Here is a 24,844-nt window from a genome sequence, read left to right on the forward strand (position 1 = left end):
CCCCCCCCCCCCACGTCTTGCACCCAGCAGGATTGGTCAGATGGTGTAAACAAGACTGATTACAAGGGGCACAAGGTCAATCAGGTGGGTTTCGGTGTGGTGGTGCGGGGTAACCATTGACGGTCTGGTTATTTCACAAGTAATTATGTAACAATTAAATATTATTTCAAGATTTCCAGAGATTTCAACTTAAAACACAGTTTGAATCAAATTTTACATCTTTTAATGTGAAGCCTGTATTACAGTATTTATAACGATATTTTATTTTTATAAAACAAATTCTTACCGCCATAAACGCCTCCTCCACCGGAGCTGGGATGGAACGAACCGGCGGAAAGGCGGGTTCCGCCAAAACGATATCGAACGGAACATGGGGGATAAACGGCAGGTTTCTACCCGGTGCACCCCGACCACGTCCCATTCCCCGCCCTCGACCAATACCTCCGCGCTGCATAACCATTTTATCTGAAATGAATTCCACACATTTTGGCGAATTTTACTTTTTCAAAAATATTTTTGTTCAATATTAGAACAACGGTTATGAATAACTAAATCAAAACTCTAAACATTAACGCGGTTAAAATTGACAATTTTCAAGAAACTAACATTTCGTTAGATTTAAACAAGTCAAAATTTAACAATTAACAATTCATTTTTTTGTAATGAGGGACAAAGGTAATAACGTGGTTTGATGAATATTTTCTAAAAATATTTACAAAAAAACGAAATTTAAAATGGCCGACACTAGTGATTAATATTGTCTTCATAAACAGCGTCGACGTAGGTTCTCGTGGATTCTAACCTAGCAGAAGAAGTTAAAAAAATTGTAAATAAAAAAATATATTGAAAAAATGAAAAAAATATAAAAAAAAGGAAAGGCAGGATGGAAAAACGAATAAATGGATAAATAAAAAGATGAATGAATGAGTTGAAAAAAAGTTTGAATAGAATTGGCTAAATGAATAAAAAATGAAAAGAAAAAAAAGATGAATTATGGGTGAACAAAGCATGAATGAAAGGATTAACAAAAACAGGAAATAACAAATAAATGAATGAATGAATTTGAACCCCTGCCTGCAGTACACTATAAGTACATAAGTCTAGCTGAGGTGATCCTTCAGGTACTTTGACATACTGTACACAAACACAAATTAGTTATATTAATCAAATTAGACAACTTATAAATCAAATAAGACAACTGATGCGAGATATTTAAACCTTTCTGATTTCTAAAAGGTATGACTAGAATATGAAAATAATTATACACTTTAGAATTTACCCTTCAGAAAGGACTAAATGGGAAAACATTGATGCCAATTTTCCATCTAAATGCAAATCCTAATTCAGAGTCAAACATTTTCTTTAGATAAATCATATTTCTTTAGATCAAGAGAAAATTGTGAAATAAAGGAAGTTGGTATTGAAGGGTGGAGACAGTTTGAATTACTTTCTTAAATTGGAAAAATGAGAAAAAGAAGAGATAAAAATAACAGCGTTAAAAAACTGGTTCAATATCCCACTTAACAAAGGGTGAGCCTGGGTCTTTGAACATAAACTTAGTGTATAGTGTGGCGGGAAATTAAATGATTTTAGGGTAAAAAAATAAATTTATGAGTAGTGAGTACAATGTATCAAAGAGAAAAAAAAAATTAAAATTTTATATGATGTTCGATTATTCATTGTTTCCCCCAATTCCTCAAAAATAATTCTGAAAATTACACCCCTGAAATATATGATTTGAGAATCTGAAAATTATACAACCCTGAAATATGTGATTTGATTTGAAGATTTGTGATTGAGGTTATGGACAGTGAACATTAGTTTGTGTTTCCTGAAAGCTCTGATTTTCTCATTCCCGAATACAGGTTCCATCAGAGCGTCAGGGGTGAAGAACTGCTTGTTCTCCGGGTCCTGCAGCTTCTTCTCCTATACCAGGACAATATAGGAGATGGGATGGAATTGGTAGATAGAACAGGAGTAGGAGATAGGAGAAAAGTAGGAAATAGGACAGAAGTAAGAGATAGGACACGATTAGGATACAGGACAAGGCCAGGTGTAAGAGAAAGGACAGGTGCAAGAGATAGGACAGGTGTAGGAGATAGGACAGGAGTAGGATATAGGACAGGAGTAAGAGATAGGACAAGAGTAGGAGATAGGACAGGAGTAGGATATAGGAAAGGAGTATGAGATAGGACAATAGTAGGAAATGGGACAAGATTAGGAGATAGGACCGGAATAGGAGATAGGACAAGAGTAGGAGATAGGACAGGAATAGGAAATAGGGCAAGAGTAGGAGTTAGGATTTTTTAAAGAGGACAAAATTTTAGCCAGAAAAATATTAAGAGACATGAGAATTTTTTTTATTACTATGTAGTTTGGACCCGCCTAACCAGAGTAGGTTGTTTTAATTGATTGGCCCACTATAAACGAATGAGAATTGCAGATAAAAACAATGTACATTGTACATTTTATACATATGAATGATGATATATCAGGAAAATGGTAAGGAGGAGGTGAGGGAGTATAAGGTAAAGGGAGTATACTCAGCGATAAGGATAAAGTGCGAGATTAATATTAAGATGATGGGACATGGTCATTGATCAGAGAAATAACATAACATTTCATGGCCACAACAAAATGTATTGCAAAGGGTAAGAAAAGATTACTTAAATGACAATAATAACAAAAAAATTAGAAATTGGAAAAACTGTATTAAAATCCCTTACCTTAAGGTATGCCCAGAGACGTTTCACCACCTCTGACCTAAATAAGGGATAAGCTTTATCATGAGAGAAAAAGAAAAAACTGAAAGTCAATTTAATTTTCTTACCAGAAAATAATCTTTGATCTGAGGAAAAATTCACAAAAAATCAGACAAAAATAAGTAAAAAGGATCAGTAACACTTCATAATCTTTTTTATTAGGATCTATAGCTCAGTTTAGAAATGAAGAATTGATCTGCAAGAAATCACCAACCTTGCCAGTTTCTCATCTTTCCCAGCTCCGACAATAGCTGAGAGCTCGGCAGATAGTTTCATTGGTTTAGTGAGTCCGCTAGGCTTCTTGGGAGCAGCTCCCTCAACCGGCTCCTTTACCACCCTAGATCACAGGGGATTATTTAAATATATTGGAGCAGAGTTGTCACGGTAGGGAGGAGGTGCACTGCAAGGGCGTCATAAGCCCCGAAAAATGGTCGCTATGTCTCCAAGTCTCTGGATTCGCAGAAGAATATTTAAAATTTTTAGAAAAATATTCAATATTTCAATCTTATACTATGCTTTTTGGATATTTAACACTGCATTACTATTTAAAGATTAAAAATTTTCTCTAAAAATATATTTTATTACTTCTGTAATATCTATTCAAACATTTAGGGTTGGCGCCAGGGTCATTTTAAATACGTATCTGAGAATACGCAGGCTTGGAGACCATTTTGCGGGGCTCATGGCGGCCCTATACACCCTCCCTCGTCCAGGGCGGAGAAATTTATTAATCAAAGGATTACTTAGAATTTGGAAGATAGTGAAAATAATTGAAAAATGGCTTGAGTTTAGGAAAACGGGAAGTTTTGGGAGGAAGTTTTCTGATAATAGAAAAAGTTATAATTATTTACTTAATAAGGAAGTTAAAGGAATTTTACTTTAACAAGGGTTCCCAAGACTAATTTTGCCTCAAAAACATCTAGAGCGCAGCCAGGAATATTTTGCAGCCAAAATTTGATCGTCAAATTTACTTAACGCCATCTGTTGGGAGAATCAGAGGTCGGTAATGTTCAAAGACCGGTAAAGTAAATAAGCTACTTTTGATCAAATATCTAAAATGATAAATGACAACTTTTTTAACACTTACTTTGGTTGCTTTGGTGCTCTGGGCATTTTGATAACTTGGATTGATAAACTTATCTGAAAAATTGGTATATTAATTTTAAAGTTAAGCTATATCGTCATATCACATGAAGTTGTACATTACAATATATTTAATAATTTAAGTTTAACGCAAGTTTACTTTAAAATTCCATCGAATTCATTTCATAGAAACCATTTCGATTTTTTTCTTGCTTTTTTATTATGTGCCGCATTTCCAAATAGAAAAAATGCCAAGCTTTTTAATACCAAAACCTTGCATAAAATGTCTCATGTTTCACTGTTCCTTAAAAACGCTTAACGCCTTTTTGCCTACACTAGGCACTGAAGAATTAAATCTGAATTTTTGGTAAGAAACTCGACAATTAGAGTCTCGACGTTTTCATGAGATCTTGATGCTTGTCTCTTCATAGCCATCTTGAAGTCCTCCTTCTCCCCTCTGTTCGCTCCCCGGGTCCCTGGTCGCGCAGTGCCTTTCACCCCTAAACAAATTTAATAATAAATTGCAACACTTCTTAAAGGGAGTGTCTGGCTAGACATGTTAGTTGAGCTGAGAGTGCAGTATAGTAGAATTTTTTTTAGAAATCATTTGAGGCCTACAAGACGTTTGTACGGTGTATAATTGTTATGTAAGAGGGAAAAATCAATCTTAAAAATCCTCCTGGCGCTCGTCCTCAGACAGGGTGAAGCGCGGCACGTAGTCTACGCAGTTCAACTATGTCTTGCTGTTCATTAAATCTGAGCCTAGTTTATCTAATTGCAAAACTATCAATAAAGACAAACTTTATAAGTTACTCTATCGACTTACTTGGTGAAGCAATACTGGAGTACCCTGATCTCCTATACTGAAGGACTGAATGTGAAACCTTGCCTCTCTCTGAACTTTGGAAAACTTTGGAATAGGAAGACGACATTGAAGTGTTTTACTTTTAAGTGAAATACGTCCAGTTTATTGGATTATTTAAAGCCACAAATTGAGTCTTTTTTAAAGTAGTCTTTCAATTCCAGAGTTTTCTGGTTCTCTCTCTACTAAACAAAGTACATAGAGGAATATCTAGAACTAGCCCCCCCTCCTCTAGGTGTGCTAATCTCTCTCTACTAAACGAAGTACCTTGAGTAATATCTAGGACTAGCCCCCCTCCTCTAGGTGTGCTAATCTCTCTCTACTAAACGAAGTACCTTGAGTAATATCTAGAACTAGTCCCCCTCCTCTAGGTGTGCTAATCTAACGAAGTACCTTGAGTAATATCTGGAACTAGTCCCCCTCCTCTAGGTGTGCTAAGCTCTCTCTACTGAACGAAGTACCTTGAGTAATATCTAGAACTAGTCCCCCTCCTCTAGGTGTGCTAAGTTCTCTCTACTAAGCGAAGTACCTTGAGTAATATCTAGAACTAGTCCCCCTCCTCTAGGTGTGCTAAGAAATGTTAATTCCTCCAATATATCAATATTTATCACAAACTGGCTGAACAAAGGATACGCTAAACCCTGAAAAAATGTAAATATTACAAATATTGAAATAAATACGCAAACTTTCTCAAACTGATTTACACCAAGAATATCTTAATATAAAAATCAAAACTTTGCAAGTTTTAGAAAGCTACAACTCTAAAACTAAAGCTGGGAAGTTACCAAAAACCAAATCCGCTAATTGCGATTCAACGAATAAAACTTTAGAATGATTGTTTCCCCCCCATCCCACTTCCAAACAAAAATTCAAAATAATAATACTCCTAAAGCTGGAACAAAAATCTCGAATGTTATGAAATATTCGTTATTTTGTTTTCTTGTCTAAATGTATTTAAATTACTATTTTTTAGTTTTCCTATTTTAGCAAATAACACTCTGAATAACAAATTCTGCCCCTCGCAAACATACCTACAATTACGGAGAAACAAATTCAAATGGGCATTGGAGGGAGGGGGGAAGCAAAAATAGATTTTTCAAGAAAACATAGATTACTTTTCTTTATTGGACATACCTGCTTCATCTTGATCCTGTGAAGAGTTAGGTAAAGAAGATCCCGCATACTAGGCCAATCACACTGTACTAGTACAAGCATGTGTCCTAGTGCCATGTCTCCTAGGATAAATTATTATTATTTTTTAAATAAAAATCTTTATTGAAAAATTACTATTTTAGTTTAAAAATTCCTAGCATTGAGAGAAAGCTGGACTAAATATTTCAAAGTGGGGATGGGGGGTGTCAAATGCCTACCCCCAGCATCTAGTAACTTTTACCTCCTCCAACTCTTTCCTGTAGTAATAAAGTGAGTATTTTGCAGCAATATCCCACCACGGAACTTTGTGCGTAAGGTAGAAAGCGTAAATGCCGGGATTTCTGCGTCGGAAACGTCAGTTCTGCAGTTCCTGCTTCCACATCGGGTCTATGAGACATAGTGTCGTAGTTGTTTAAGCATTCAATAGCACTTTGAGCAGCTGACCTGAAACATCAAGATGAAAGATTTCATTTAAACCTTAAAGTAATCTCAGAGGGTAAAACTTTTGTTAAGGTTACCGTTTAGCTTCTCTTCGGCAACTAAACTCGACATCCAATTCCAGTGTGGGTGTGAAAAATTGTTCATTACTGAAACCATTGAGGGTATTTAAACTTAGGTTTGGAGCCTGATGAAGGGTTTGATACAAGTTTCGCCCTCATGTTAAGAGAAAGAGGGGTTGGAAAATTAGTATTTTTGGGTTCGAAACGGTGATAATTATCTAAAAGCTTGCCTATGATCTCCCATACAGTACTGAGCAACACATAGCTTGAGATGGGTCCAGGCAGCATCCTTAGTTTCAGGACCTAAATTGTAACTAGGTTAAACCAAGGATTAGAAAAAGGATTAAGAATAGGATTAAGAATAGGATTAAGAAAAGGATCAAGAAAAGGATCAAGGAAAGAATCTAGCAAAGAATCAAGGAAAGGATCAAGGAAAGGATCAAGGAAAGGATCAAGGAAAGGATCAAGGAAAGGATCAAGGAAAGGATCAAGGAAAAGATCAAGGAAAGGATCAAGGAAAGGATCAAGCAAAGAATCAAGGAAAGGATCAAGGAAAGGATCACGGAAAGGATCAAGGAAAGAATCAAGGAAAGGCCGAAAAGATCAAGGAAAGGAATATTGAAAGGATTAAGGAAAAGATCAATGACAGGATTGAGAAAAGGAAAAAGGAACTGAAAAGGATAAAGGAAAAGATACAGGAAAGGATAAAGAATAAAGAGAAAGGATAAAGGGTAAAGGAAAGGTTTTTGGAAAGGATAAAATGTAAAAAATATAATGATAAATGGATGAAAGGATAAACAGGATGAATGACTGAAAGGATTAAATGTAAAAAATATAAAGATAAATGGATGAAAGGATAAACAGGATGAATGACTGAAAGGATAAAATGTAAAAAATATAAGGATAAATGGATGAAAGGATAAACTAAATGAATGACTGAAAGGATAAAATGTAAAAATGAAAGGATAAAATGTAAAAAATATAAGGATAAATGGATGAAAAGATAAACAGGATGAATGACTGAAAGGATTAAATGTAAAAAATATAATGATAAATGGATGAAAGGATAAACTAAATAAATGACTGAAAGGATAAAAAAGGAAGATTATGCAAGAAGGAAAATACGAAGGAAACAATGTTTTTTACCTGAGAAAAGATATTGTCTAAGTTCTTGTAAACATTCACGAAACTGTCCGGTCTAAACATAAACAATAAACTAAGTATTAACCATTAAAACATAGGACTGATAGTCGTCTTTCTTCATTTCTCGTTGGAAACAGGTTTTGTATTTATGCAAAAATAGTCTTTTCAAAATGTTCATGGTTAATTTTTAGGAGATAATAAAATGGTAAAANAAATCATCAAAATTATACACTCCTGTTAGAGGGATAGAGGAGAGGGGGAAATAACTTAATATGAAAAAGAGTATTTAAAATATTGTCTACCTGTAGTAAATAGTCAATATTAAACTTGGTAACAGAATCCAAGCTTCCACAGCTGGCAGCTAGCTGGTTCAGTAAACTATGGAACCTATACAATACATACAATTCATTTATTCCTCAATTAATTTTATCAGTTCATTCGATCAGTTTATTCAATCAATTCATTTTATTATTTTAATAAATCGTTTACTGATGATAAACGAACCAAAAAAACTGATTAGTTGTTAAAATGTAAGAAGATTGAAGATATTGATCTGACATTCTCCAGAATTCCCAAAAAAAATACCGCAGAAGAAACCAATTCAAATGATGTTAAAATTTCTGCGTAATTTCAAATCTGGTAAATTCGAATGCCTTACTTGGCGGGCGGGGAGGGAGGAGATAGAAGCTGCCACGCCCCGCAGGCAATCTTTAAATAAATATATTTTCATTAATAATTATAATGATAATAATAATCAGCGTCCACCTCTTTAATCTTAGATTTCAGCCTTGAGCTCACTTAAGTTTAAGTTAAGTTAATGTGACTGTTAACGTATTTCAAGTGGTCTTTATAGTTCTACGTCCGTTTCAAAAATGTAATTTTGAAAGCTTTGATTGATCAAGAAAATATGTTTCCATTGTCCGAATTTAATGAATTTAAGCCGCGTCTCAAATCCCCAAAAAACCAGACTTAAAAATTGAATACAATTTAAAGTGAAGTCGCGGCCCAAATTCTTTAAATTCGGCCTCATGTGTCTTTTTTTTGAAATTTCATTACTTTTATATGTAGTTTCTCCACAAAATTGACTCGCAGTTTTTTGTTCACAGAAACAACAGAGATCATTGTCAGATTTAATCAATTTTCAAATTTCAAGTTGATAATTTTGAACAAATCAAATTGTGAAATAATACAAAATAATATAATTTTCATATAAGTTCCTTAAACTCGAGAATATATAAATAATAGACATATTAAAAAAATCATTAAATTGACTCGCAGTTTTCTGTTTACAGAAACAACGTTCATTGTCGGATTTAATTCATGTTCAAATTTCAAGTTTAATAAACAACAACATCTTATAAACTATGTGATCAGATTTAGGTTTAAGGTTTAAGGTTTGGGAATAAACAGTCCGTTCAGGGCACACAAATTTTTTAATAAAAATAAAAAAATTGGATTTTAAACTATTAAAAAAAATTGCGCACATAAAAACAACGAAATCGATTACATTTTGAAAATATGAGAATAATAAAGATAAGTGCTAACTTTAACTTAAAAATAAACAATTTTGAACAAATCAAATTGTGAAATAATTAAAAATAATATATAAATAAGTTCCTAAAACTCAAGAATATTTAAATAATAGACATAAAAAAAATCATTTAATTGCTTAATGGTTGAAAAAAAATGTCCATAAAGTTGCTACAAGTCTAAAATATGACTAATACAAATATAAAAACAAATCAAATTGTTAAAATAGTTAAAAAATCATTCTTATTAAAGTTGCTGAAAGTCTAGAATTTGACAAATACAAATATTGACTTGTTAATAAAAACTATTTTAATAAAAATGGGACCTCAAACTCTTGAATTAATGGATCCTCCAGAGATTTTGAGGACCCGTGAGAAAGAAGCGGGGTTAGAGTTCCATCCGTCGTCTTCCGTCGTTTAGTTTTACCGTCATTCTCATGCGTCACAAACGCTTCAACTATTAAAAAATACAATTAAATAATTTCACTAACGAACAGGGGTGTTTATTTTCTTTAAATATAATCCCCCTCTTTTAAAAATCACTCCTCCATCCCCCCGCGCCGAAGTTAACAAAACGCAAAATTTTTGAATGGCGGGGGGGGGGAAATTCTAAAAAATATTTACCCAACATTATTTATAAATAGTAAATACATTTTGAAGTTCAAACTACTTTTAACTTCATAAAAGTAGGCTATTTGTTTTAATGTTTACAAATATCAAAATCTTAGGCGACGTTTAACCTTGAACGAAGACGACTTTCAATCATGCCGTTTTATTCCAGTTCTTACGGTATTTTGACTGAACTCACCTAAAATGCATTTGTTATCCCTTGAGTTGATTAAGGCTGAATACTGATAAATGGCTTGAAAACACGTCACTAAATTCAATGTTAACATTTGATAGCACGGTTCAATTCGGATACAATCTTCTTTAAATGCAAGGATACCGTGGAAAAGTCTGTTAAATATAAGACTAGTATTTAATTATTTTCATTTTTGTCAAATATTGAAGTTATACTTTCAGAAAACAAAGAAAATCTCACTGTCTTTCTTTATATGAAATTAACATCGGAAAGTTTCATTTTCCTGAACAAGTGCCCTGAGCCTGAGTGAACATATTTAGATAAAAACGATATTCCTTGTAGTTTTCTGGTTTTCAATGTTTAAAGCTCAAGTTTTTCGGCCAAACTGCGTACATATGTTACATTCCTAAAGCGCAGTAGAAGAACTGAAGGAATTCTCCGGATTCAGGATCTGATTGAAGTGCTCCCCGTATCCCTTAACATTAATAACTTGAAAGGGACTGTAAGCGTAGTTTAAAGTAACCTTCAACTCCATCCCCGATTCACAACGGTACCCTTAAGACCAAGAATGACGGGACTATAATTATGTACATTCGGATTATTGAAAACCTGGTTGGACAACAAAATTCTGGATTTTCCTGCAGTAAATGTGACGTCATCCAGGTTGAGTTCACACACTTAAACTAGATTTATTTTTACGGGTGTTTACAAAGTGTTTAAGACCGATGATAAGTTAAATTTAAGGTCTAGGGTATTGTTGTGAATTGGAGGGAAGGGGTCACATTAGATTACGCTCAGGTCGCTTTCAGGGGATTGTTGAAGATATATTCTGGCTTAATTATTACAATATCAACATAACAAAAAGTTTTGCCATTCTTTTAGCCAGGGCCTGTTCTGATTGTTTAAGTCTAATAAACGCTAAAACGGGTGAACCGATCAGGCCCTATTTTTCTTGTTGGACATCACATGATCCCAGGGAAGTTTAGATTTTTCAAACTCAGGAAAAAAATTGATAAAAGATAACCAATTAAGGTTAAAATCGAAGGTGGGCACGAAGCGCCCTGTTAGCCCAGTCTTTATACTTTGCTTGCCTGTCTTGTCTGTTTGTATCCAATTAACGTTAAAACGGCTCAACCGATCTGGCCCATTTTTTTTGTAGGACCCCGGGAAAGGTATTTGAGATTATCGAATTTCCAAAAATTTGCCGCTCACAAAATTAAATTTTTGAAAATTTTAAAATCCACGAATCTTTTTTATAAAATCAGCGAATTTTTTTGCTTGTTTTACAATGAGAACTTATAGTAAGTATGAGAAAAACATTATGAAAAATTCCTTAAGTGATCGAGAAAAAATAAATTTGGTAGGTACTCTCTGGAAAATATTTGGTAGGTACTCTCTGGAAAACTTTAGATTTGATTTTCGAAGAAGAAAATATAAACCCTGTGAATTAAATGAATTATGAATATGTGGTTTACCGGATAAACTGGCAATGATGGTTTCAGGTTTACTTTTAGAAATATTCCTGCAGATACTCCACCCTAATCCCTTCAACAGGAATCATTCATTCAAATTAACAAACTTAAAACCATTTCTTTATGGTTATATACTTTTGCTTGTCTCTCTGTCCGTTTGTGTCCAATAAACGTCAATATGCAACAACAATTGGCCCAAATTTTTTGGGGGGCATCACGAGATGGGGGATAGGTTAATGGATGATCAAATTTTCAAGGATTTGCCTTTCACAAAATTAAATTTTTGAAAATTTTGGACATCAACGAAATATTTTTTTTAATAATCCGTCAAATTTTTGTAAATTGTTATTGTGTATACAAAGAGAAAATGTTCACAATTGAATAAGAAGATTGGCGCCAAGCGCCATAAAAGCCTAGTATATTATATAACTTCTTGATGAAGATTTTAAATAACTTTTTAACGAAAATTTACACCCCTGTTATATTTCTACATGCAATTAGAACAGAGGTGTAAACTGTAAATCCCACAAATTAAAACTAATTTCAGCCAATTGTGTTACTATCTCGATGGGGCATACCATTAAATTACTAATAACCTAATTACTTAACTATATTCTTTCTTTTCTACAGTCATCGTCGTAAATATCAATACAATGCAGACGACTTTCTATTTAAATTTTTGATTTCTACCAAGCATTCAAGCAACATGGATACTGCTTGTTTACTTGTAACTTGAAATTTAAAAAGCTTGTTAGAACCCAAAACGTAAACAGAAAAGTCGTCTTCATTGTATTGATATAAACGCAGACCTCCGTAATTTGAATTTACGCTTCTTATTGAACCCCACCTAGCGAGGAGAAAAGTAAACTGTGTAGTAGAGCTGGAGGTAGAAGAACTCCGCTTCTATCCCCTCCACCCTTCTCTATCCCAAGCACTAAAGGAAGCACCTCAGCTATGAGAACCCTCCTGTAGGGGTTCAGGGGGGATTCTGTGCCTCCTGAAACCAGACAAGATCAATTAAGTAAATCTTTAAGAACTGGACCGAGGGATTTAGCAAAATTTACAAAAAAAAGAATTTTAATCTCATGTCCATTTCAGTTAACCTCGACTAAATCAAATTTTAAATGGATTTATAGTATTATAAAATTAAAACAAAAAATCCACTCAGAAAGTTTTTCTCGGTTTGATACTTATTTTCATAATTTATTTCCCCTAATTGGAGATTAAAACATTCCCTATATGCTATTTAAAATTTTAAGAGGGATAGGGGAATAATTTATTAAACAAATATATCTATTTCAAATTCGGTGATGGTGATGGACCAAACCTCTGTAGAGTAAAAAAAAGAAGATGTTAGTTCCACATTTATTGAAAATATATTTCGGTCTGGGTTGACCCTCGTTAGTTCTAACGATATAATAACCATCAAAATCGGTAAAAAAAATTTAAAATTTTTTTTATTAAAAATCACAAGAAAATAAAGAAACAAAAAAAGATAAGGGAAACGAACTCAGATTATGAGATGGAAAAAATATAATTTGCAAATATTCACTTTTAAAAAAAAAATGTTTTAAGACAATTATTATTCCTTGAGATTGTTTCTGTCACAAAGGTTAAAAACAAACTGNATTAACGAATATATCTATCTATCTAATAAAGTTCTTTGCTCACATAAACATGTTAGCTTATGATGGATAAACGGCTGGACCAAACTGGACTGACATTATTAGAGGAACCCATGGCCCGTATTGGGTACCCTAGGGGTAACAAAAAATCGAAATTTTTCTTCTTTAAAATTCCAATTTCATTTCAAGATGTTTTTGTCTAAATTTCTACCTTGAGCCTTCTCTGCTAGCATTAAGGACTTGATCAGGTTCTCCCCGTAGGTCGGGATCAGGGCAGGGAACTTCTTCATCAGGATCAGGTAGAGGTTGCACTTCTTCATCGTGTCCTCCGATCTAGGAGGTCATGTATTTATTTCGGAGGATTATAGAGGTCATCTATTTACCTATCTAGGAATTAGTGCATCAGATCTAATTGGTCATGAATAAGTTTCAAAAGAATTGATAATTTTGATCTGAGAAGCCATTAATATATTAATATTTCTCACAGGAATTTTGAATGATTTAGTTACGATGTATAATATATATGATCTGAGTGGATCACCTTTCCGCTGCCTGTATTAGAATCCTCTGTTGTGAACTCTCCGAGAGCTCTTTGTACATTTTCATCAGGAATTCTTCTCTTTCATTCCCAGAACCACCTTGATTATTGTTATTATCAAACAAAATTGCTGGGGTTGTTCAAAAAAAAGGTTTGTATCCAATAAACGTTAAAAAGGCTGAACCGATCGGGACCTTGCGTGACATCAGGGGAGGTTTATAGATGATCGAATTTTCAAAAATTTGCCTCTCAACAAAATTCGATTTTTGAAAATTTTGAAAATCCACAAATTTTTTTTATAAAATCGTTTGTTTTTGTTTTCAATATACACAAAGAACAAGTTCACCGACTCACAGTTGAAGTAGACGATGGGCAAGGACCCTAAAAGCCTAGTATTTAATATTTATACCAACCTTGAAATTTATTTTGAGTTTTAAGTGCTGATGTCATAACATGAATTTCTCTCCATAATGTTTCCTCGTTGGGGAATTTCTTGAGTAATTTCTGAAAACATCTTGCGCTCTCCTGGAAAAAATTTAAAAAAATGATTGAAACTGTATCAAAAGCAGTGGCACAAGAATGTGTAAATTGATAATGACGGCAATGTTGGATTCACAATGATACCCTTAAATGTTTTGTCGGATCATGCATGAATTATTAATTAATATTTTTAATTTTGAAAACTGAGTATTACTATGTTTCTCTACATTCTGAAGATTTCAGAAATAAATGCATGAATATTTGCAACAAACCATTTGAAAGAAATTATTTTGAAATTATTTTTTCTAATTCGACTTTGACCATGAAAAATTACCTTTATATTTCCTGCTTCTCGTTCTGTAGTATAGGATTCAAACTATTAAAAACCAAACCTTTAGAACGTCCAGCATTACACAAGAAGAGGGCCTCAACTGAATCACGCATTCATCGCAATCGGAAAAATTCCATCCCAATTCGATATCCCGAGGTCATTCCCAATCAGATGAGTCAACAGTTTAAACCGTGCGCAGGTTTAAAAGTGTCCACATTGGATATCAAGATAAAGCGTTCTTCACGATTGAAAATTAAAAAGGGGTTTGTGGCGATAATTTTTTAAAATTATCAAAACGGAAAATTAAAATCGATCATGTATTCCCCCTGGGCAGTAACGAATTGTTGCACTGGCTAGTCCTGTCCATAGAGCTAGGTACAGTACAAACTGGGACCGGAACAGCTGATCCGGCTCGTAAATTCAAATGTACTACGCCTGTTACGCGAGCCATGCTGCGTGTAGAAAGTCTGCTTGTCACCCCTGGGTATTTCTGAGTTCTCCCTGAAGATCTGTACGGAATGTATTGTGAAAGAACTAGTTTAGGAACTGTTTACAGACCGACTGCGCAGACGCAAGATTTCTCGCGGAGTAGTAAATAATTTATATCAGTATATGTTTATTCGTTTTGCAAGTTTNAAAATTCCAAGGTTTAAGGTTGCCTGTATGGAAAAGGTATCGGGAAAAAGAGAATTAGCAGTCTGCATCCAGGCCTGAAATAAAAACGTTAAAAAGTTTACGATATCCGACATTTGCGAAATTAGCAATAACGAAAGCGCTGAAATAATAACGTATCATATTAAATTATAACGATCGACGGTTATTTTCTATATATACACTTTACTTGTCTGTCAGTCCGTTTATATCCAATAGAACCAATCGGGCCCAAATTATGCGAGGGACCTTACGACCCCAATGAAGGTTTTTGAATGCTCAGAATTATAAAAGTTGTCCCTAAAATTTTAAGATTTCCGTAAAATTCTGAATTACCTTTGACTGATAAGGATCTTTGTCCCTAACCTCCCTAGCTCTCTGGACTAAATATTGCTGATCTGTTAATCCGGCCATTCTTTCGTAATATTATTTTATTTCTGAAATGAAACAACTGATAACTTTCCGGTCCTAGACGAAAAACCTAAACGATATTATAAAAGGCGTTATGCACAAAAGAACCTTCTTGCATAATACATTTCTATAGTAGAACTGCGGTGTTATTCGTTTTTAATATTTTCTCCCGCATTTGCAGGTATTCCGCTTTCCTTCCTAGCTCTCTCTCTCTCTGAAGTCTGAGTGTGGTGTATGTCTGTCTCTCTGCTCTCAGTCAGCTGTCCGAGCCGGTACTCAATATTTGGTTTGGTTTCTCGGAGTAAGGAAAGGGATTAATGAAAAGCAATTACAAAACAGAATTTTAACATAAGGGATCTACTCGACCTACGCAAATCCGCTATACTCCACTTCTGACCTACGCTAAATACGCTTTACTACACATCCGATCTACTAGCACCAGGCGCGCAACAAGACATTTTGTTATAGGGGGGTAAGATGGAAAAATTCCGCGTGAAGCACCAAAAAAAAATGTTTGCCCCCCCCCCTTAAATATTTTCAGGGGGGACAAGAAAAATGTGTATTATGCTCAAACAATAAAAAACTAACGTTACCAACAGGATGTTCTATAAGTCAACACATCTGATATGAAATAAAAAAAATCTATTCTGATTAATATAAATCAAAATATTAATTAATTTACAATTTACATATATATATATATCTGCAAATCTGCTTACGAAAACTAAATATCTGCAACATTCCATTATCAGAAAGTGAAGAATACGACATTTGTTGAATTCTTTCGATGTATTCATTATTAAGGGTTTCACTGTATCAAATATGTACATTGCACTCAGACACTGCAGAAATGCCTTTCATTAAAAAATCATGACCTCAAATGAAAAATATTTTCTTTTTAATATGACACATCAGTCACACAATATTTACGGTGAACATGTAGGATTTATTTAATAGTTGAACTATAGTATTGAAGCTTTATCATAATAAGTGGCAGAACTGATAGTGAAAATATCTAAAAATACTTAATAAACCTTTCCCAGGAATTTATGAATCGCTAAATTTGAAATCAGGGTGGACTTTTTGCCCCCCCCCCCAACAGGGGTTGCAAGCCTTCTTAAGGGAGGGGCATGCCCCCCATTAATCAGGCTAGGGGGCCTTGCCTCACCCCCTAGTTGCGCACCTGACTAGCACGTTGTTTTACAGCTGCTAAATGAATTTGTGGCCGCAGCGCTCGGCCCAGAAATTGTATTAGCCTAACCTAACCCTCAATACAATAATACAGCTGGCGTATGTCGGAAAGTTAGTAATGTTGCGTATTGACGATGTAACTTTTCTACTCAGGGGCGTAGTTTGGGGGGGGGGGGGGGGGGGGGGGGGGGGGGGAGGGGGCAGTTCAGATTACCTCAATTACCATACATGGAGATTTTTTATTTTTTGATGAAAATAAACAATTTTATTTTGGTTTCAGGATGATTTTGTTTTTACTTCTTCTTATTCCAAGTCCTTCGGTCTCCGTAGGGTCTCCCCTAGAAAAACTAGCAGGTTAATGAAGATAAAAATGATAATAGTGTATATAATGAAAATAATGATAAAAATGATAATAATAATAATAGTAATAATAATAATAATGATAATAATAATGATGATAATTAATAGTAATAATAATAATAATAATAATAATAATAATAATAATAATAATAATTATTAAGAATAAGAATAAGAATAAGAATAATAATACTAACAATAAGAATAATATTAGTTTTAATAATGGTAATACAAATGGTGTTACTGAGCTCTGATTATATATAGATGATGTGAGGATAATGCAGGACACCCTGGCCTCTATACAGGGCAGCCTCATGACCTCGGTCAGACTTATTCAAGGTCAGGAAATAAAACTGGAAGTTTAGTTAGACCTCAGATATGCCATCTAAATTATAAATATGAAGCTGGCCAAACGTCTGGACCAAATAGCTGAAATTGTTTAGAGGAACCCATGGGTACCCTGGGGTTAACAAAGGCAAAAAAATTTCAAAAATTATTTATTTTAATTTCAAAAATTATTCATTTATTATTTATTTTTTACAGAGCGGAAAAAAGCAGACACAAATATTTTCTGGAAACAAGAGTGCACGATTCATATTTCTCTGTCATTTTAAAATGTGCATTTCGACAAATATTCTAACATCTTATTATCCTTAATCAAAATGTGGCATTCTGCAAGATGTGTTGTTTTTTCTCATAGAATTTAAAAATAATACATTTGTCATAAACTTGCTTTCCGGACCAACCTTAAGAATTAAAATTGATTCTTATAAAATACTGCACTCCCCAGTCGAGACATGAGCTAAAATAAAATACTGCATAATTACTAATACAACTTTGCGACTTCATAATTCTTTCAGTTTGATTTTAAAACCAAATGTAAGAAGGCCTGGTTTTGTTGCAAAATAGTTATACAAACTTTTTTTCCTTATCACTATCACTTCAAAACAAGAAGATATGAATGACACCATGCAAGATGAAATTACAAATAGTTACAAAAAAAAAAAAATTACAAATTTTGTGTTTATTGTTTATTTTAATTTTCTTTGAATGAAGTATCTTAAATTCTTAACTTAACTGTAAAATATTCAGACCAGGTAATGGAGGTTGGAAACAGGTTGGATATTCAGTTTAACTCCAAGCTGGTCAACCTGGACAAGAAGCTGGAGGTGGTTAGCAGTAACCTAAACACTGTCAAGGTAGGAAACAGGTTGGACATTCAGTTTAACTCTAAGCTGGTCAACCTGGACAAGAAGCTGGAGGTGGCTAGCAGTAATCTGAACACCATCAAGGTAGGAAACAGGTTGGATATTCAGCTTAACTCTAAGCTGGTCAACCTGGACAAGAAGCTGGAGGTGGTGAGCAGTAATCTGAACACCATTAAGGTAGGAAACAGGTTGGATATTCAGCTTAACTCTAAGCTGGTCAACCTAGACAAGAAGCTGGAAGTGGTTACCAGTAATCTAAAGACTGTCAAGGTAGGAAACATGTCTGATATGCAGTTTAACTCTAAGCTGGTCAACCTGGACAAGAAGCTGGAGGTGGTGAGCAGTAATCTGAACACCATCAAGGTAGGAAACAGGTTGAATATTTGGTATAACTCTAAGCTGGTCAACCTGGACAAGAAGCTAGAGGTGTTAGCAATAATCTAAACACTGTCAAGGTAGGAAACTTTTCTATTGCAGAATTATCATCAACATTTGTAAAGTGTTTGCGCTAAAAAAAATTTTTGGAGGCTCAATTTAAATTTAATGATAACAATCTCCACAGATTCTTCATCATGTATTTTTTCTTCAATCTAATAAGCTTTTAAAATGCCATAGAAGTTTTTTTTTCTCTTGATAAAATTAGGCAATAGAAACTGCCAAGTACCAATGCTGTGATTGTGAAAATTTTAATTAGGATCGTGCTGGTCAATGGGAGAGCCTTGCTCCTCATCTTCAAGCTCTCTCAGTTAGGACAACTGATATAGAACAGAAACTGGAACATTTCACCAGGTAAATCATGATGAGAGTTATATGTTCTACGGTTAGGATACAGTGAAAATTTGGATTGTTTATCAATTCTAAAAATGGGAGACAAATTGGACATTTCATATTCATAATAGTTTTTTTTTGCTCTTTGCTAAATTTTCACCCTCATAGAAGACATATAGCAAACAATCAGCCTTTTTTTTAGATAACAAGCAAATCAAGTTATCACCTATTGTAATTCATTTGTCAATCTAATTTCTAACTTTTTAAACCAACTCAAATGATACATTTAAAGACTTCATTTTTCTCACATTACTTAAAAGAGCTGTGATAGAGAAAAAAAGTCCCCCCCCCCTCCTATATTATATTATTTTGATTGACACTAGCCCAGTGTCATTAATCAACTGTTACATTAACTTCTGTCCTTTGGCAGTTATATTTAAAGGGGTCTAGACGTTGATTTCCATGGATTGATGGATGCTCTTTTATTTATTCATTTGCACTTTATGAAAGTAATTGATAAATGTTTAGAACACATTCAGACCAACTTAGTGAACACAACAGGAATGGACAGTTTCGATTGGAAGGAATCACAAGGAAGATGGAAGAAATAGGAAGTCAAGTTCAGGTAGATAACAAACTGAAAGAAGCATTTGATGCTCAGTAATAATGTTTTCTGCCATTTCCTTCCTTACATTGAAAAAAAGTTGTAACCAATATTCAGTAAATTGATTATTTTACTAACATGCTAGGTTCTGGACAATAGAATGATAGGCATACAGGACAAGATCAGCATACTACCAGCCATAGAGAACAACATGAAGAACATAACCACAAGAGCACTTTTTCGGTAAGTCATGTGAAATAAATTAATTTTGATCATTGGGCATTTTTAATTTTCATTTCAACATTATATTTTATTAATCCAGGCATAGAGGTTCTGCTGCACAGTGTCAAGATACCAAAGATATGCTAGCTGGTGTTGCAAATAAAGTAAACCTTCTGGTTGACAAGTTTACAGTAGATAGTTCTGCAACAAGCAATGGACCAAACTTTGAGTTCCTTCGTTCTGATCCACCTAATTCCCAGGTGGATTTACTATCTACCTTTAAGTAGTATATCAATCAACCAAAAGTATGTTTCTCTGATTTTTATTCATTTGTCTCTCATTGACCAAGTAAAAACAAGGTGGATGATTTTCAACAATGTGAACTCAGGAATGTAGCTTAAATAAGTAATAAAAATCAAATATTTAGACTACAGTGATAACCAGAAAACCTTAAAATAGGAACGCGACTTTTAGAATCAATTTATAACTTTAAAAAGTCCAATGAGCATGAGGCACAGGAATTGTGCAGTGTAAACAGATCCATTTCACTGTGATATAATACATGTCTAGTAAAACTATTTGCATCAAATACACCTGAATATTGCTACAAACTTGTCTTTCTATTCCATTGTTTTCTTGATATAACTGTAAATATTACCAGGATGCAAGCAGTGTTGTAGCAGATCATGATGAATTAGAGATTGAAGATGCTCGCCTAGCAAGCTTAATTCGTAAAATTGTTCTGCCATATAAGAGGGCAAACAAGAAGCTGAAGGATATGGAAAGTGAACAAGGGAAGTTGGAAACTATTATGACCAGGCTAGAGGAGAAGTTCACCAGACACTTGGAGGATATTAACAGGTTTATAACTGAACATATCCAATAAAGTGATCCAAATCAAATAAAATCAAATAAAATGTTTTAAATTGAAGCTTCAAGTCCTTCATTTATAACTTTAATGACTTCAATTTGATTTCAGAAAAGTTGGAGATTTTGGAATAACAACAACAGATGCGTCTCAAGAGCAAACTCAAATTATAGGTAAACAGGAATTTTTAGAGCAATTACCAAGATCACATAGATAAGTCCATAAAATCCAAATAGTTTAGCTTATCCCTATATTTAGAAGGATATGGTAAGACTCTAGCTGCAGTATTACAGTGTTGCAAGGTAAGAAAACTAAAAATTTCAGATCTTCAAAAATATTTTCTGGTTGATGTACATGTACTTCTTTTTTTTTTATTTATCACTAGTTTTCTTCTAATTTCAGGGTCATAGTGTGGATTACAATAGATTCATGGCCTCTGCATCTCCTGTCATAGATAGATTGGACGCCTGGATGGTTTCTTGGAGAGCAGAAGTATCTCAAAGTCTGGACCGAATACAACAGCAGGTAAACTAAATATTAACCTTGAATAAATATTGAATTGTATCATGGTTTATAATGTTCAACAATGTTTGCTCAGGATGCCTATCATGCTGGGAGAATTCAACAACAGCACAAAGAACTAGAAAAGTTGCTTCTAGAAGGATTGGATGGTCAAAGGTAGTACTAACATATGCATAATTAAGTTCCAAATTTTCCTTATTCATAAGTGATAATTTGGTATTACAAACTAGTTGTTTGAGTTTCTTCTATAAAGTGTCTGGACTATTAAGATTCTAAGATTATACAGTTAAACCCAGAACTTGGGAAGCAACAAAAGAATGTATAAAATGTCGTCTTGACAATTATACTTAAATAAACTCAGTAATTGTAAAAATAAATAAATAGCCATGAAATATGCGGGAACAGTTCAAAAGAGCCCCATATAATTATGCAATTAAATACTAAATATCTGAATTATTCCATTTTTAGTGGGTTAGACAAAGACATTTATATAAAACCTTTTGGTGTCACCAAAATTAAACTGACAATGTTAAGCTTAGTTGCTGTTTGGTTGTTGAGCTCTAGGAAACCCATTTGCATTATTGTAGATTGTTTAAATACAGGGTGTCCCACAAATTATGACAGTAGCTAGACGACTTTTATTAACTCTGCATTTATTTGTGACTTTCAGTTGTCAACCTACTTTCACATAAATGATTTTTGAAAACCACAAAATTATACTATAATGCTTGCCTTTCCAAAATGTGGTCTGCACTTTTTTGCTGTAGAAATTTGAACAAAATTCTTCAAATCACAGGTAATATTGAAAGCAAAAAGAGGCAGACCACATTTTGGAAAAGATTACCAACTCTAAAATTTCACATCTAAAATATTTACGAATAAATAAGGCAAATTGTTTCAAAGATCAAAGACGACCTTATATTTGTTTGCTAATGTCATGTTTCTTGGAACACCCTGTAGCTTCAAGTTCACACTTTTAGTTCCAGATCAGACCTGACAGTTGAGACAGGAGTGGATCCACCAAGAGAATTAGAAACAACAACTAAATCAACTTCAACAACTGAACAAATACCCACAACTACAAGCATTAGCATTGAGAGGACAGAAAATACAGGTAACAGTTGATCTTGGATCAGACGATAACAGAACAAATTCAATCTAATTTAGATGAGGAGTTTCTTGACTGTTCTGACCTTAAAAAAGCAGGCTTTACTGAATCAAAGGTAAGACATGTGTTCTTGATTGAATATTTTCACTCCGATTTGAAGGGTATTCCAAAAAAACGATATTTTAAACATTGTATGAACTCAACCTTGAAATATATATATATATATTATGAGAACTCAACATAATTGTATATATTGGAAGTTTAGCCTTTCAACTTGTTTGAGTTTTGAGTTCATGAATTGATTTTCTTTAAATTTTAAACATCATTAGAGTCACCAGACCAAAATCCATTTAAACTTTTTGTCTGGGGGGTTCTTGAGATCCAAAATGTACACACCAAAACTAAGATAAAACTGGTCCTGGAGAAAGAAATTGTTAAAATCATGATGGCAGAGAAGCAGTTAGGAATTAGTCCTGATAAATGTATTGCCAACATGGGGGGCACTTTGAATTCTTTGAATACAAAAATGTTTTTACAATCAAGAAAGACCATAAACACTTATTAGCCTCAATAATCTTCATAATTTTTGTTCAATTGGAAACCCTTATTTAATCAATTGAAATTTGAAATAAAATGTGAATGCAATGATAATTAATTGCTTTACTTATCACACTGTCATTATGAATGTCAACAAAGCAAAAATGGCAAACTGTAAACTGTCACAACTTCCTTATTTCTTATGAAATTCAAAAATGTCTAAACAATTCTAAAATGTCTAAACAATTCTAAAATGTCTAAACAATTCTAAAATGAAACAAAATTAGTGCTAATATGTCTAGAAGGTCCTTTTATGATATTCGTGCTTCTTTGTGGAAATAGGATGCTTTGTTTAAAGTAAATATAAACCTTAGACATTTTTGCTTCTTATCTTAGGTGTACCGACTAGGACCAGAAAGAGAATATAATATGGCAGGAAGAGATTTCTATACAAGATATTGTAATATGGAATCAGGGGGAGGAGGATGGACGGTGAGTTTTATAACAATTTTGGGTTTCTTGTCTTTCACTGTTTTAACAAAGGTTGGTACAGCTTTAAGGGAAAATTTTTGTGCTGAGCTTAAAAATTAGTCTTTGGAGATATTGACACCTAGTTTCAACCCAAAAAGCTTTAAATGTTTGAAGGCAATATAGTAGGAGGGTAAAATTATCCTAGTAGTGATGTGCATTCAAATGTTTGTTTTTTGCCTCTTTTTTCTTTCAGGGTCAAAATTTACCATTTGCAAATTTTTTCTTAAATTAAATATCGCAAAGTTAAATAAAAGCAAACACAGAATACAGTTTTGAAATCTTGCTAGTTTTATTAAAAGTTATGAAAAATATAAAAATCAGTCCTAAACGATAAACAACACTACCTGGACCTGGAAGCCAGGGAGATAAAATTTTACAACATTTAGGTTATTCAGCATCGTGGAGATTATGGTGAACCCAAACAGAACTTTACAACTAATTGGGAAACTTATAAGCATGGATTTGGAGATCTTCAGGTGACTTAAGGAAAATGTCAAATCACCAATTTTCATGATTTTATAATAACTCGCATGATCACAAAAAATTTCTTTGTCAAAATTTGCCAAACATGATGGAAGATGCATGAATAAGAAGATTCAAAGAACTTTGCTAAAAATAAAATTTTGAAATAAATATGTAAAAAATAATAACACAAATTACAGGGAGAGTTTTGGTTTGGAAATGATTACATCAGCAGACTCTCTGGTGAAAGAGGATTTAATCTAAGAGTAGAACTGGAGTCCTGGGATGGAAGGAAAGCATATGCTGAGTACACAACTTTTAGGTAATCAAATTTGAAAAACAGCTGACAGAGTGGATCACTCTTTACTTAGATATTAAGGGTAATTACTAATCTGACCCAAGCATTTTAGAACGAAGTTTTTTTTAACCTAACATTGTGTTAGCTCTTGAAATAGGTCAGGTTAGATTAAACTGGGTAGGCACAGTTGGATGAGTGATGACAACCACTTGATAATTATTTCATATACACTTTAGGTTGGTTTCCTCTAGGTCAGTTTCCATAGCATCGTAATGACTAAAAATTCTTTGATCTAAAGATTTTAGAGCTGATATATTTGTAAGGTTTGTATGAAAAACAGTAAGTGAAACTTCTAACCTAACTTCTGCCCTAGATCTCAGCAATAACTAAAACAGCTTTAGGTAGCAGAACAGGCAGAATACATGAATAGCATGTTATAAATACTTCACAAATTGAGTATGTTATAATTACTTTACAAAAACAATTATTTATTATCATACCATGTTTAATATCCTAGATTGGATGGTGAGGATTCAGACTACAAGCTATGGATCGGAGGGTATTCTGGGAATGCTTCAGATTCACTCTCGGTTCATAATGGATACAAATTCTCTACCATTGATAGGTATATCAATGTTAGAGTCGGCACACTCTAAAAAGCTCACTGTATGTAAATGAAACATAGAGTTGTATTTTCTTTATTCACACTCATTCTATCCACATATTCAGCTTCAGGAACATACTAATATAAATCACAAGTTGATAAAAGAACTAGAAACAATAAGAATAAAAAGATTAAAACAGTAAATACTAAATAACCATTTGTT

At 33.6% G+C, this 24,844-nt stretch overlaps 4 protein-coding genes across 6 annotated transcripts in view; 1 reads left to right on the forward strand and 3 right to left on the reverse strand.

The window, feature by feature from the left end:
• The window catches only part of LOC111718098 (interleukin enhancer-binding factor 2), a 31,502-nt gene extending 30,918 nt beyond the window's left edge, over positions 1–584 (reverse strand). Inside the window, exon 1 of the mRNA XM_023493592.1 lies at positions 287–584. Coding sequence (XP_023349360.1) covers positions 287–460 — 174 coding nt within the window. The 5' untranslated portion in view covers positions 461–584. The remainder of the gene's footprint in view (positions 1–286) is intronic.
• The window catches only part of LOC111718097 (angiopoietin-2), a gene marked incomplete at its 3' end in the record, with an annotated part of 33,144 nt that extends 8,502 nt beyond the window's left edge, over positions 1–24,642 (forward strand). The window contains 18 exon segments of one of the 2 annotated variants that reach the window (XM_023493590.1): positions 16,813–16,886; positions 17,154–17,228; positions 17,982–18,088; positions 18,792–18,886; positions 19,394–19,490; positions 19,615–19,712; positions 19,792–19,951; positions 20,353–20,552; positions 20,671–20,732; positions 20,818–20,861; positions 20,962–21,084; positions 21,158–21,237; positions 22,062–22,195; positions 22,249–22,304; positions 23,123–23,218; positions 23,644–23,733; positions 23,920–24,041; positions 24,535–24,642. In XM_023493590.1, coding sequence (XP_023349358.1) covers positions 16,813–16,886; positions 17,154–17,228; positions 17,982–18,088; positions 18,792–18,886; positions 19,394–19,490; positions 19,615–19,712; positions 19,792–19,951; positions 20,353–20,552; positions 20,671–20,732; positions 20,818–20,861; positions 20,962–21,084; positions 21,158–21,237; positions 22,062–22,195; positions 22,249–22,304; positions 23,123–23,218; positions 23,644–23,733; positions 23,920–24,041; positions 24,535–24,642 — 1,821 coding nt within the window. 2 annotated transcript variants of the gene reach the window in all.
• LOC111718100 (protein TRI1) lies at positions 680–4,164 on the reverse strand. 2 transcript variants are annotated; one of them, XM_023493595.1, is made up of 6 exons: positions 3,850–4,164; positions 2,977–3,099; positions 2,727–2,763; positions 1,832–1,926; positions 1,075–1,134; positions 680–797 (listed from the first exon to the last, which is right to left on the reverse strand). In XM_023493595.1, exons 1-5 carry the CDS (start codon positions 3,873–3,875, stop codon positions 1,101–1,103), a joined length of 315 nt encoding a protein of 104 aa, XP_023349363.1. In that variant the 5' UTR covers positions 3,876–4,164; the 3' UTR covers positions 680–797; positions 1,075–1,100. The 2 variants fall into 2 exon arrangements, with proteins under 2 accessions (XP_023349363.1, XP_023349362.1); XM_023493594.1 differs by having other exon boundaries at positions 680–802.
• Positions 12,124–15,393, reverse strand: LOC111718099 (integrator complex subunit 10). The gene is made up of 7 exons (XM_023493593.1): positions 15,267–15,393; positions 14,939–14,989; positions 14,283–14,324; positions 13,882–13,993; positions 13,472–13,568; positions 13,142–13,263; positions 12,124–12,302 (listed from the first exon to the last, which is right to left on the reverse strand). Exons 1-7 carry the CDS (start codon positions 15,342–15,344, stop codon positions 12,139–12,141), a joined length of 666 nt encoding a protein of 221 aa, XP_023349361.1. The 5' UTR covers positions 15,345–15,393; the 3' UTR covers positions 12,124–12,138.
• Positions 24,643–24,844: the final 202 nt, after the last annotated feature.

Source organism: Eurytemora carolleeae, unplaced genomic scaffold (assembly GCF_000591075.1).
Source record: "Eurytemora carolleeae unplaced genomic scaffold, Eaff_2.0 scaffold1113, whole genome shotgun sequence".
In the NCBI taxonomy this organism is placed as follows: domain Eukaryota; kingdom Metazoa; phylum Arthropoda; class Copepoda; order Calanoida; family Temoridae; genus Eurytemora; species Eurytemora carolleeae.